This window comes from Orbicella faveolata, unplaced genomic scaffold, assembly GCF_042242905.1.
Source record: "Orbicella faveolata isolate gen_17 unplaced genomic scaffold, um_ofav_v1 contig_13, whole genome shotgun sequence".
NCBI classification, from domain to species: Eukaryota; Metazoa; Cnidaria; class Anthozoa; order Scleractinia; family Merulinidae; genus Orbicella; species Orbicella faveolata.
Window position 1 is genome coordinate 18,369,707 of NW_028301540.1, and position 14,439 is coordinate 18,384,145.

Here is a 14,439-nt window from a genome sequence, read left to right on the forward strand (position 1 = left end):
GTATTACAGTAGTTTCCTTCATTTGATGCCAAAACCACTTCAAATCAATATTGATTTTAAAAGCCCTATACACAAGCAGACATTACTGAAGGTAAACAGAGTTACAGTGGAACTCTGCCTTAGGACCACCCAGTTAACACGGCCACCTTGTTATTATGACCACTTTATTCTGGCCCAAACAAAAGCTCACTCAGTCATGTTCTTATTTAAAGAACCCCTTTAATATGACCACCCCGTTAATACGGCCAGATATTTGTGGCTTGTTGGTGACCAGATTAACAGGGTTTCACTGTACTTGATTTGAGACTTACAATGTACATGTAAAACAACTGGACACCTGAAAGACTGATTAAATCAATTTCAGTTTTCGTTAGGCAAAACAGAGTCCAAAAAAATGTTTATTTAGTTCCTTGGGAAGTTCCCTTGTCACATAGCCATCCCTGGCGCCAAAGGTCAGTTTAAGTAAAAGGTTTGTCACTATAATTATGAGATGTAACTTTACCTTTTTTTACCGTGCAAAGAACCTGTGCTTCTTTTCACCAAATTCATACTAGAAATTGATGGGAATTTATGCTTAGCTAGATATTTCTTGTTGATCTTGAGTTAGGTTAAGACAGAAAAACAGCTTTTGTGTTTTTGTGGATGTTCATGAAATAGCCATAACTCATAAAGTCCTATGTAAATAGTTTGCCGGCGCAGAAAAAATATTGAAGTCCCCAAACATTTTATGGCTTTTTTGAGAACTACCGGTATAGTGATTGCTCTCACTATCTATGCTACAATAAAGTGTATTTGCTGTTGTTCATTGCAGATATTTGCCATCAATTAAAAGCTCTTCATAACACTACGAAATATGCCCCTTACTTAAGGACGTTCGTGCGAAAATTTTCCAATCGATAGAATTTGTTTTAAATTTTGACTGTAGTCATATAATGAGTAACTTGTGTCAGAAATGCAAAACATTGGGTGTCACTGACTTCATTTCACAGATAAAGCATGTGGAAAACTACCCTGATTTTGAAAACTTGGTGCACGTCATTCAGCATGGTCTACAGGGGTTTATAGTTAAAAATACTGAAGGTGAGTCAATGGAGGCAAATGATCTTAGTCATATTTTGTAGAAGTGGGTCTGTTGCAAAAATAATTCCAAATGTTACCAACATTTTCACAAAACTTAACCCTTCAAGCGGCATTTGAAACTGTCACACAGATAAACAGAGCTAAAAAGAATGGAATTTGATGGTGCATTTTGCAAAAAATTCAAACTTCTAATCAATAGATTCTCTTCATTCTTTTGTTAAATGTAGAAAATCGGTAGAGAAAATGATCCATCCAAAGAAAAATAGGGGTCACTGAACATTCAAGATCATTAAATCCAGGTAAAGCTATAGTAATGGCCACCTGCCCTACCATTGTTCATTTCATTACTTAGCACGCTCTCTCATGCATGCATAGTAAGGATGTGCTGAAACAATTAGCACGAATGTCCTCAAGGTGATTCCCTAGAAATAACACTTGACATTAGATTTTTTTCAAATTTTTGTGGTTGTTCCTAATAATGCAGGTATTCGAAATGTGCGATTAAAAACATATAAGAGTCATAACTCATCAAAGGTGCGTCAAAAATCTGTGTAATGGTACTCATTACATGAGTTTTTCCTTTTCTGAATGCCGCTACGTTTTGGGGTATTAGTGGCCAAACACATGGAGTTAATATTAAAAAGTCTCAATAGATACATTGCATCGTCTTAAAGGAACAATTTGGTATGTGTTTCTTAGCAAAAATGTACATCTTGGATCAGAGTTGACAGAAAGTATTTCTAGTGTGTGTCTTCTAGGGGTGGTAAGGTTCAGGTCACAAGTGAAACGGTAAGTAACCATTTTTGGCAGTTACCTGACGTTAACATTTTTTCTTACTCATTCAGTGGAAAGACAATGAATTAAAGACTAATTTAACACAATAAAAAAGGTACCTTACGGTGCTTGTTTAAGAGAAACGTGAGGTAAAGTCTGCATACGAGCCAAGTAGCCCATTAGGCCAGAGCTTATCCCGGCTTCTGTAGCATGAAGCAACTAGGAGTATTTCTACTCCCCTCTGGATGGGACGCTAGTCCATTGCAGGGTTACCCCCCTGCATTAAGTTCGCTGGTACCCATTTATACACCTGGGTAGAGGGGGGCACTGCGAGAGTTAAGTGTCTTGCCCAAGTACACAACACAATGTCCCTGGCCAGGGCTCAAACCCAGACTGCTTGATCCAGAGACAAGCACACTACCATGAGGCCACTGCACCTCCAGTTAAGAGAAAACAAGCATTTATTTCGCTGTCGAGCATAACTTGATGGAAATTTCTGACGTTGTGTGTTGCACACGCTCATGTGCGGCACGCTACCGACGCAAAAATCATGCGCAGTAGGGATGCACAATGCAATACTTAGGAATCACCTTAAGATGTAGTCATGCAGAGGAATCAAATTGCCTAGTTCATATGAATATCTGTGCTTTGAGACTGATACATTATTGTAGAACATGATCCAGTGGATTTCATTTTCACATGGCCTTTCTTGTTGTAGAAATACTAAACCAAAGACAGCTGATAAAAAATGCAGAACTCGGTGTCAAATCATTATTTTTACAGGAGTTCCCCTTAGCTTGAAGGGAATAAAATATTTTTATCTACTTTTTTTGTCATAATCATTCACTCACCCAACCCAACATTTGATCCAAGTTTGAGTGAAATTGATGATTTGAGCTGTATCACCTCCTGCATGGTTTTGTCATGGACACACTCTTAATTACATATGTTTTGCAAAGGGAACAGCAGAAACAATGATGAAATAAAAACAAACCACAAAAAACTAACACTGAAATCAGAAAATCACAGTTTCTTATTTTCATCTGCAGACTAACCTACAGGAATCTGTTGAAGTCGGCTGGAAGGTAACACCATGACAGGTTGATAGCCATGATGTCTCAGTTTGCAGTTGACCTCTTCCCATTCTGCCATCACTCCTGCCTACAAAAGGATATTTTATGTAGTCATTTATTTGCTTCATCATAAATATCTACTCTAGCTTCTTCTATGAACTCTGTCTATGTTCCATGTGCAAAAACAGAGTCCTAATTGATTATTCCTGGGGATGGGTTTCATGTGTTCATGTGTTTCGTAGTTATAAAATTATTGTTGACTTGGTCAGATGGCTGGATCTCATCAGCATTTGTTGTTATCCTCTGTACCAAACTGAACTTACAAGCTAAGAATGCAGGGGTAAAATATCTTGCAATTGGCTTTAGCTGAGTATTTATCACCATTGGGTTGAGTTAGAACAAAGGTGTGACCTTTGCTGAGTAGTGATTTTTCACTCTCAGTAAGATTGAAGTGCTCTGAAATTCACAGTTACAGCAAGTTTGTCACAAGGGGGATCAGAGGTGTTATGGACAAGCATTGTTGAGTTTTCAGTTATTTCCAATCACTTAGTTATTTTTGGACTGAAACCCATTTCCTCTGGATTTGGCCTTTTTTTTTTTCAGTCATTTACTAAGGGCTATTCCAGACTCGGTTATTTCAAACTCCCCCATTATTTCAAATTGATTTCTGTTCCCCTTGGCTTAAAAATTATCGCCCCCATTTATTTCGAACTCTACTGGTAGAGTTACAAAATAAACATCATCATAAAACAGGCTGCAAAGAAAACCCATTTTGGGGTTGCCCTTTGTGCAAGCTGTACCTATCATGTATTAGCCCAAACGTCACTCTCACTAGTCCCAAAGAATTTTATCTTATACAGTACTTCTGTAATTTGAATTCCCTCAAAATTTTGCCAGGAAACTTCACTTGCTCAAAAAGGACAGAATCTACTACTCTGACTGCAAAATCCACTAGCCCCCGGCTATTGACAGAGATCTTGAAAACGATGACCCCCCCTCGAAATTCTATCAGTGAGATGAAAGGTCAATAGCACAACACTCAATGTAAGCCATTGTTTTGTCACGCCACCATTGCATCTTGGTTTTGCAATGAGCTTCAAAAACACAAAACTGTTTAATGCAAATTTCTGAGCTAAAATCCCTTACCAGATGTTTGAATCTTTGCAGCTTTACGCAAGACATGCAAAACAAGGTAAAAAATGTATTTGAAGAACATATTCTTGCATTGTACACTTCCGTCACGCAATATTAGGTCAACAAAGACAGCACCCTGCTGAACTTTATTTGGGCCCCCAAAATATCCCAATTGCTTTATCTATGGGTATATCCACTCCAAACTCGCACTCAGACATACAGTAATGTAAGAAATCATGATATTCACCGTTATAAAACTAGGAATAGTAACGACCTTATTTTAGACAAAGTTAACTTACAATACACCAAGCATGCCTTTTTCTACAAAGGTGCAACTATTTTTAATAATCCCTTTTAATGTGACTTAATTTTATTGTAAGTTTCTTCTAGTTTTACTGATTTTATTTTATTTATTTATTTATTTATTTATCTATTTATTTTTACACAGGACCTGCACTGATAGCAGTTTTTTCCCTAAAGCTGATGCAACCATCCTGTATAAGTATGTTTTAATTATTATCATTATCATTATCATTATCATTATCGTTATCATTATGATTATCATTATTATTATTCATGATATTTTTATTTTCATAAAAATTTTAGTCTATGATACTGGAATGTGTGATTTGTAAATAGGTTTTCTGAGGAGATTTTAATAAAGTTCTTGTTGTAAAAATTATTATTATTATCATTATTATTATTATTATTATTATTATTATTATTAATCACTGTGTAGTACTACTAAATTTAATTCCCATGTAATCAATTTGAAACAATCGGTACATGACCAAACTAAGACTATTGTTGTGCCATCAATCTTTTGTCTCACGGATAGAATACCAAGGAGGTTTTTGTTTTCCACGTCTCCATTTTCTAGGGGGTCTTCGTTTTGGAGGTCTTCATTTTTGAGGGGTCTTTGGTCTTCACTTTCTAGACACCTATATTAATTGTTATTTTCATAGTTAATGCTGACCAGGTTATTTTGATCCCCTGCTATTCCAAACTATTTTTCATTTCCCCTGGCGGGGAATGGCAGGGTTGAACTGTACTTATCTGTTTGTAAAGCGTAGTTCACAATTGCAACATAGCAACATAACAACACAGATAATTTTTTCCTTTTGTCATTATGGTTACGTCATTAAGTTCCTTTTATGTTGTTATTTTGTGTTGTTCGCCTTGGTGACAGAAAACATCAACATAGGGGTCTTCTTGTAATTGCATGACCTTGCTATTGTGTCAGCAAGGGTCTGACCCTGCTGTTGCATGGTAAACATGGTTGTCATCACGAGTCTACAAGAAGCCAGATTAAGCATATTTTGCAAGAAGTGGACTCATTCTGATGGAAGTCTGATATATGGAACTTCAAAAGAAACCTATTGGGGTCAATCCTTGTCAGAGGCACTTTTTGAGAAATACCACATACAGTGAAAAATACTTTTTTGATTACATTTTGCTGCTAGCTATAAACACTGTTTCCATACGCTACTTTCAAGGGGGGGAGGCGCTACTTTCACTGTGTTGTTACTTTCGGAACTTCACAGTTGTATTATTTTCCAGGGAGAAAAATTTACGCTCCAGTGTTAACTGTCTTAAATAATTAAATAGACCATACATACAGCGAAAAACTTCTTTGATAACATTTTACTGCTAACTGTACATACTGTTCTACATGCTACTTTCAGGGGGGGTCACCACTTTCACTGTGTTGTTACTTTTGGAACTTTACAGTAGTATTAATTTCCAGTGAGAAAAATCTACTCTCCAGAGTTAAATAGACCTGGCACTGATAAGCTACATCATTGGAACTGGTGAGACAATCTCAGATAGTGCAGAGTGCAATTGATAGCTCTCACCAGGCTTTTAGCCATCCTGGGGACAGCAACTTTTCAGGGGAAAATAAATAAATAAAACTGAGATCTTGTTGATTTGCAGTCAGTACTTTTATAATAGTTTCAACAAAATGACTTGATTTCTACAGTGATTCTGGAAATGCTTTTGAACACCATTTCACCATCACTTTATTCAACTTAAGTTTTCTTTGGTTACTTCATAGGTGAATACCAGGCACTCTTTTCCCGTTATCATCCGTGTAGAGCAAGACGTGGGTTTCCGAACCGATGTCACCAAAAGGAACTTCATGAAACCGGCAAGAAGCATTCCTTCTGAGGAACGCTTACATGAAGTACTAACTTGTGAACCCGCACTTGTCGTTTCACAATCATCTTTACTGTGACAAATATCAGACAAATGTTAACTGATGTGTTTAGTATGGGCAGAGGCAACTTCAGTTTAAATCTATTTTAGGTTTTTGGTGATGAAAATGAATTACGGTCGTTTTGCCCCAGGTCTGTTTCACCCCAATTCAAAGTTGTTTGGCCCCAACTAAAAGTTGATTCGCCCTGACCAAAAGTTAGTTCACCTGAAGTTTTTTCACGATTCAGAAAGCAATGGTTAACTTGAACAAAAGAAACACTGTTGAGACCCTTTTTAGTCGTGGATACGCGAAGTTGAGAGCGGCCATTTTAGTTCATGCACAGGAAGACCACTCTATGTGTTGGTGGTTAATAATTGTTTATATGAAATGAAGAGAATCTATGAGGATTATGAATAAAGCTCCGAAAATTGCATATCTAAATTACATATTGGTCTGAATATCCCAATGAAGTTAAATGAAACGTTAATCACCTCATTTGTGGTGTTTTTCCATCTTCCTGGGCCGTCTGAACGGTCTTTTTACGAAATTACTTTTGGCCGGAGACCCATAAGACAAGTGGGGAGACAAGGCTAGCAACTTGGCAGCCACTAGCTGCGACCTCTTCCACTTCAAACTGGAATTAATCCCAAAATACTGAAAACCTCACCTGAATGGTGACGGTTGTTGATCAATGAGATTTTTCTCTATCTCTTCACTGAATTTGAGCTCCATCCCTTCAACATTTTCTGAGAAAATCAATGCTGAAATCACAAATACAGCTTTCTCAATAGGATCGATGCCAAACTCAGGGACCAACGGAATTCAAGGTATGCAGGCCATTTCAAATCTACCAATCAGCGCTGATTGGTAGATTTGAAACGCTTTAGCCGGCCCAGCAAGACGAAAAAAGACAACACGAGTCAATTAACATGTCATTTAACTTCATTGGGATATTCAGACCAATATGTAATTTAGATATGCAATTTTCAGAGCTTTATTCATAACCCTCATAGATTCTCTTTGTTTCATGTAAACAATTATTAACTACAAACACATAGAGAGGTCTGCCTGTGGTTCACGTGTTTCACTTTTCAAATATTTAGTATTTTGCCTAGGGCTTTTGATCACTCGTAGATGAAAGCTGAGAGGTATTTATGACTGCGATCATGTATCGGTCAAAGAATTGTTAGTCAAAGCAAGGAAGTGAGATCTTGTTTACCAGACGTGGCTCATAGCTTTTTTCTTGGCTGGAGAATTTCACTCACTTTCTCTCCTTCTAGAGTCCAAGGTAAGCCTAAAGTAGCCTGTTTCTGTATTGTATCTTTTTTATGTACCGGTACACATTGAAATTCTGGCAGCACTTCTATCTTAAATTTGAAACCCATGATTTAGTTATTTTGTATTTTAGAATAAGCTCACTCCAAACAAAAAATTAAAATTGCTTAATCTTTTAATTTCGTTGTTCTTCACACTACATTTCTTCTGTATTCTATGCAGTTCGACCAGAGTGAGAACTTCTTGAAGAATAGTATACAAGTCAGCATCCATGATTGAGTAAATATGCTCTAACATTTGAGTGATGGATAGACAAATTAGCATCCAAGAGACTGTGTAGATCTATTTTTTGCAAGAGATTTACTGTCCAATCATGTCAAACACAAGCCATGTCAAACAGGCATAGTGGCTGGTGATGTATGTATAATCTTATTTTTGTTCTCGAAATGAGATATGTAAACAACTGGAATCAAAACTTGAAATAGATATTAATTGTACCTGTCAACAATCGTTTTGAATATTTCTGCATTGCTAGTGAAATGAACACACACCTTTTCCAAGATAGGAATAAAAATAATGTGATTTCCGTTTCCAAGAAAGAAAACTACTGTTATTTTTATTGTGTACATTACAATCTGTAATACTCTTTTTATATTGTGTTGCATCAAGCTGAGGGGACTCCCTATAGTTGACTCAAGATGCACATTTTATCGGGCAGGAGGTATGACCAAAAGGCAGGGATTTTAAACATGCATTGTGTTGTTCCAGAAAATATCCCTACCCCTCCCACGGAAGGTTTTTTTAGCTTGACCCACCCCCCACCCCTCTGGAAATCCCATTTTAGTGCCATACTTACCTTTAAAAAATTAGGCTTTTAACCCCCCCCCCCCCCCCCATGGAATTTCCGTTAACCTTCCTTAGGGTGGGTATGGATATTTTCTGGAACTACACATTGTTAATTTATCCACAGAAAGAGGGGTTTCAAGCTTGAAGCTACATGTACATGAAAGGGTAACCTTTTCTGGAAAAAACACTATACAAAAGGGAAAGTATAATGACCTTAGGGCAGAGCCTCCTGGTGCAATACATGGTTAGGTCCCTTCTCCCTCCCCCTGGGCATAGCTACATGGAGAAAACTTATATAACTGTAAATAAAAACATCCCCTTCACTTTGGGTTCAAATTCAAAAACAAAATTGAACTTTTTTGGTAAAACATGTAGCAGGGATTTCATGGCAGAGTATCATTTTCAGCCAAGCTTTATAAAGTAGACCTTTCTGGGAGGGATGCTGAAAACTGTTTGAAATGATTCTTATAATATTTGCAGAAATACTTTACTCTCTATTCCCATTTACCAGCTAGCTAAAACCAAATTGTTTATGTTTGAAGTATATTTTATTTTTTTATTCAACTTTGCCTAACTAATTAAAATACTTATATCCATAAAAATTTTTATTACTAGGCAAGGAGACCACTACAGCCTAGCCAATTACAGTGGATACCTCCTAATATCAGTATCCCACTGAAGTAAAATTGTGTAAAATATTTTTGGCATTCTCAAGCTGATTGTCTTAAAATTATGAACGTCAAAACCATGTGACATATTTTCTGCATAGTTGCAATACAGCCTTTTCATAATGCAACACTCAAATGTTAACTGAACAAGCACCACAACCAAATTACCTAGACCCAAAATGCACTGCTGACTGGGTGTTAATCTGGGACTGGTGATTACGGTGAACTCTTATTTAATGGCTTCCTTATGCAACAGACTGTAGAAGTCAATTGACACTACATGTACAAGTCAATATAGTAATAATTATTTTCGAATACCCATCAAAATTAATTAATATCTTTTATTTTAAAATTTATAAGCAGTCTGTATAAACAACCTGTAATTTGATTTTTGTTTACTTGCCTAGCTACACTACACGTGTACTACTTGAGCTTTCAAAGAGGCTTCCAAAAAGTCATTTCAAAAATTATCAACTATAAACATATTTTTTACAATAACTGTCTAATTTCTCACATGCTGATTGGCTCATTTTTATCATCAATAAGAGTACAGACGGATAAAATTTTAATTTACGCAAGCTTTCAAGTTCAACTCTCAGCTGTCAAACTGTCAACTTTTTAACCAATGAGATTTTATGGACTTTTTTAAGTAGCCAATCAAAAGCGAGAAAAGCTATTGACAATGTTTGCGTCATTTTGAATGAAATTCACTTCTCTTTGTTTACGGCAAGTTTACGGTGTCTTTTCCCCTCATTTAATCCTGGCATTTGACCATTTTGGGGTCTTTTTATTGTAAAAAACAAATTGACATCAATTAGAGGACAGACGCATAAAAAACTGACGTCAGTTTGTTAAATAGATCAAGTAAATGTTATCAGGCAATGTTGTATCACCCATAAATGTAATAAAAACCATAAATGTAATACCAACCATAAATGTGATAAAAATTAACCATAAATGTAATACTAACCATAAATGTAATAACTTTTAACCACAAATGTAATAAAACCACTAACCATAAATCTAATAAAATTTGCCCATAAATGTAACAAACTGAACAACCATAAATGTAATAAGGCTTAACCATAAATGTAATAAACTGGCTGTGACTTCCAAATCAAGGGGCTACAAACTTGCCATTCTCATTCTTCGTGAAATTGACTTGAAATTTTCAATAAGACCCCTAAAGGCCTGACTCCTTAAAGAAACAAAAATACTATTTCTTTGTGTGCAGTCCTAAACGAGGCCCATACGGCGTGAAATATCGCGGTTTTTCCCGAGACACCCTAACGAGACCAAACTTACTAAAGAAATTTAGACCCCAAAGTATAGGTCCAGTAAGGTTTTGCTATAAAGAGTGACATAGTGTGTGTGACACCTCTATAATACGGACAACGGACTCTTGAGAGATCAAAGTACACCTTATTCCGGACAAATCCGTCTGTCGTGTGATTTCCGGATGAAGTCCGTTTCGTTCCAGAATTCCAGAATGTATATATAGGAATTAATGAGGCACTCAAGAGTGGGCGTAAATTAAGAGAACCTCAATCTCTTTCAAATGGATGGAATATCATCAACCACCAGCACTTCAAACGCTCTGGTATATAGACTTTCTAATCATACTTGGGTACTTCCTTAATGTTCGCAGACCATAATTATAACTTCTTCGGTTTTGGTCTCTGGGTTAATTAAAATACTAACTTGATGCAAGAGGCCCGTGTCCTGAAGTAAGAAGTGCACAAAGAGAATGACAAGTTTGTAGCCCCTTGATTTGGAAGTCGTAGCCAGTTTATTACATTTACGGTTAAGCCATATTACATTTATGGTTGTTCAGTTTGTTACATTTATGGGCAAATTTTATTACATTTATGGTTAGTGGTTTTATTACATTTGTGGTTAAAAGTTATTACATTTATGGTTAGTATTACATTTATGGTTAATTTTTATTACATTTATGGTTGGTATTACATTTATGGTTTTTATTACATTTATGGGTGATACAAATGTGTCCATGACTTCTTCAGTTTCCTTTGATTCATCTTACCAGCAAGATGATCACTGAATACCACGCATATCTAGCCTGCAAGCAGGGTCACGATGGAGCACAAGCATGCACGGCATAGCCACGTGCGCGAAATCAAGCAGCGAAGCGGCGAGACAAGAAAGCAAGCCTGCTCTGATCTCTGCAAATTTTTTATTTCCACCCCGCAAACCGAAGTAAAGAGTAAGTCAATTAATTTTCACCAGAAGTATGAACTTTCGCTGCTCAGATTTCTCTGGAAAATTGTAAATCTTTTTCATAACAACATGCACACACGATATCCGCGCGATATCCACGCACGATACCCCGAAGAAAAACTGTTAAAGTTTATGTCTTATGTGGTCTGGTCTTTGCCCATTGTGCTGTTGAAATGCTCAGAGACATTAGTTGATAAAGCTACTCGACAATCCAAGGGTAAATAAAGTATACTACTACTACTACTACTACTATGTCTACTAAGGACACACACTTGATTCCCAGTGATCTTGTTTTGGCAGTCTGGTCTTTGATGATGCTGGTAAATGGGCAAACGCCTTCATGTTGTTTCATTACCCGCTTGCAATCACATACGTTTGTAATAATTAATTCTTCCCATATGCAGTCGGCATATGATTCGTTAACATACATTCAATTGCTATTTCCTGCTCCCTCTTTAGTTTGAAATTTAACCAGAAATAGACTGGAACTTTGTTAAAACATCAGCAATACACACACTCCACTCTTCCTCTGATTCCAAATGTGGACACCTTGTTTTTTATTGTGTGGTAAATTACAAACTCCATGGGGATTTAATCGGCTGTCATCAAACACAATCGATTGACAGTTTTCTCACCTTTCCCACTTTTCAACCAATGGTATTTCACTTCGCTCAGACGAAGCAGAAATGAGAAAATTACAGAGATCAGGGCAGGCTCACTTTCTGGGCACCTCTTCACCAGACTCCTTCCTGCTGGATCGCTTTGCTCCTTGCCACTTGCGCATGTGACTCAAAGGTGAGCCTACTTGTAGGCAAGAGTAAACATCTAGTGCCACTTAAAGAGCAAGGCTTGCTTCTTTCACCAGTTAGCTCAAAGGAAGTATTCCAGGCAGTACAGAGGGTAGGGAGTATTGGAGGCCAAATAATGTTTTTTTATGTTTTTTTGACCTTTCAACAGTTGCATCAAGAAACTAATTTCCAACCAAGCCGGACCTGTTTTTAAACGGAACCCAAGCCGACTAAGCCCAAACCTATTTACAACCGTCGCAAGCGGAGGCTTATTTTTAACTGTTTCTGATTAAATGAATCCTAATATGACCTAACTGGTCCACTGAGATGGCTACAAGGTTTGAGTAATTGCTCCACTGATATATCTTTGTATGCATAGTCATCCCATAGCTCAGAAACCTTAGTTCGAAGACCACAGAACGTTTGCCTTTTAATTTGTTGTAGCTTACGACGAGAGACCAGTCTTACTTGTATTGCGAACAGTTTGGCTTCTTTGTGGAGGTCCTGGACCAGGATGTAGAACGGGATATGCACTCTGCTTCCAGCTTTATTGCTATGCGAGTGCAGTAACACTTCTAAGTGCATAATCAAACAAATGTATTCACGCCTAATGGCTCTTTAACTTCAAATGTTTAATTGAAAGGTTTAAAGGGCATTTCATACTCTACAGGTAAAAGATGTGGAAGGTTTATTAAGTTTTCAAATACAATCAGCCATCAATCAACCAGCGCATCATCAACATGGCATGGGGAAAAAGAGATTGGAGAGCATGAAACAAACAATTTCAAAAGACACTAACAACTTATAAAGACCCATGTCATCTTACAAAGGTAACATTTTATCCCTCTGGTAACTTGTAAATACATTTCAGACCTTTTCCAAAAAGCCATGAGTGTTGTGGACATTGGTGAACTGACATATACAAACTTATCCAGGACATTGGTGAATCAACTTCATACCATCGTTGGCGAACCAGTGAACAGGTATATTGAGGAAGGAAATATAGAAAATGAAACATATTTGGGAGCCAGCTACTCCATAATTTGCATTAAAACACTTTGAGTGAATCGACTTTGAGTTGGGGCAAGACGACTTTCAGTTGGGACGAAACGGACTTGGGGCGAAAAGACCTGTTTCCATGAAAACAACACATTATCATTCAAGTCCAATCGACACATTTATCGGCTAAAAAAATCACAAAAAAACCCACCTAAGATGCTTCGATGTTTCAACATTTTCTGGGGGTAGGCATGCCCCCACACACCCCTAATGGAATGGGGCCTTAGGCCCCATATTTGTTACTGAAAGGCCACTCACGGAATCCTGAATAAAAGCCTGGGTCTGGCACAGTAGTCACACAGATTTTCATCCTCAAAACGACGAAATGTTGATTTCACAAGAATGCATAATCTCAAAGATATTGATTTCACATCAAAAACACTAACATGTTGATTTCAGGAGAATGCGTGACCACAGAGATGCTCATTTCACTTTAAAAAAACACATACATGTTGATTTCATGTCCTCTGCTGACCTCAAAGGCACTTTTTTCACTTGGGAAACAGTTAAATGTTGATTTCAGGAGAATGCATGACCACAGAGATGCTCATTTGACTTATGACAGAGCGAAATGTTGATTGCACAAGGCTCTAGAGGTTAGGGTTGAGTCCCCTGATCCCATAAGTTCAAAACACCACAAATCATGCCAATTTGAAATAAAATTGCTGTTATAATCAATTGCTAGTTATTGGCCATTATCTATGGTACTCCCTGTGTCCATAACTTCGTAAAATCCACTTCCTCCCACTTCTAATTTACCAGGCTTCTAAAGCCAGAAAACATCCACTGTGCATGATTGCAATGCATGCCGAAATGGGTTCTCTATAACTCACCCGCAGGAAACATGGCAGTCGTTACAAGAAATATTTTATAAGTCTAAAATCAGTTCTCTCTTTCCAAACTTTGATGATGGCAATGCTGGGCAAATGGGCCACAACTCACGAGAGGATTGTTTTCTTGGGCAAGAACTGCTCTTGGACTTTGCGGCCTGGATCAATCTGACTTCAAATGCCAATACCTTGATTGTATCAGGTTGTTCAAACATCAGAGAGCACATTTTGGTTCTTTAAAACGTGCTGATGACTTACGGGTTTATCAAGGCTTTATGATGCCTCTGCACCACTGGACAGAAGCTACATTTATGTATTGTATTGAGATAAGACACTGCCAATATTTTGTTGGGTACATAATAAAGCATGTTATGGGAAACTGGAAGCGACAAAAACATCATGTCCTATGTACATCTTTACATTTTAAGGTATCATGGTGGGTGGATTTTTACAAAAAATGTGAAAAATCTTTTTTTG

At 37.2% G+C, this 14,439-nt stretch overlaps 1 protein-coding gene across 7 annotated transcripts in view; it reads right to left on the minus strand.

The window, feature by feature from the left end:
- LOC110048315 (centrosomal protein of 70 kDa-like) overlaps positions 1-14,439 on the minus strand; it is a 204,090-nt gene that overhangs the window by 168,490 nt on the left and 21,161 nt on the right. For 4 of the 7 annotated variants that reach the window (XR_016206041.1, XM_020754113.2, XM_089284926.1 and 1 more), the window contains exon 4: positions 2,910-3,015. The exons of 2 other annotated variants lie outside the window; for them this stretch is intronic. Coding sequence is in view for 4 of the 5 variants with exons in the window: in XM_020754113.2 (XP_020609772.2) it covers positions 2,910-3,015 (106 nt within the window). In the remaining variant the exon portion in view is untranslated. Of the gene's footprint in view, positions 1-2,705; positions 2,883-2,909; positions 3,016-14,439 lie in introns of those variants that run through there. One more of the 7 variants, XM_020754118.2, reaches the window with a different exon arrangement.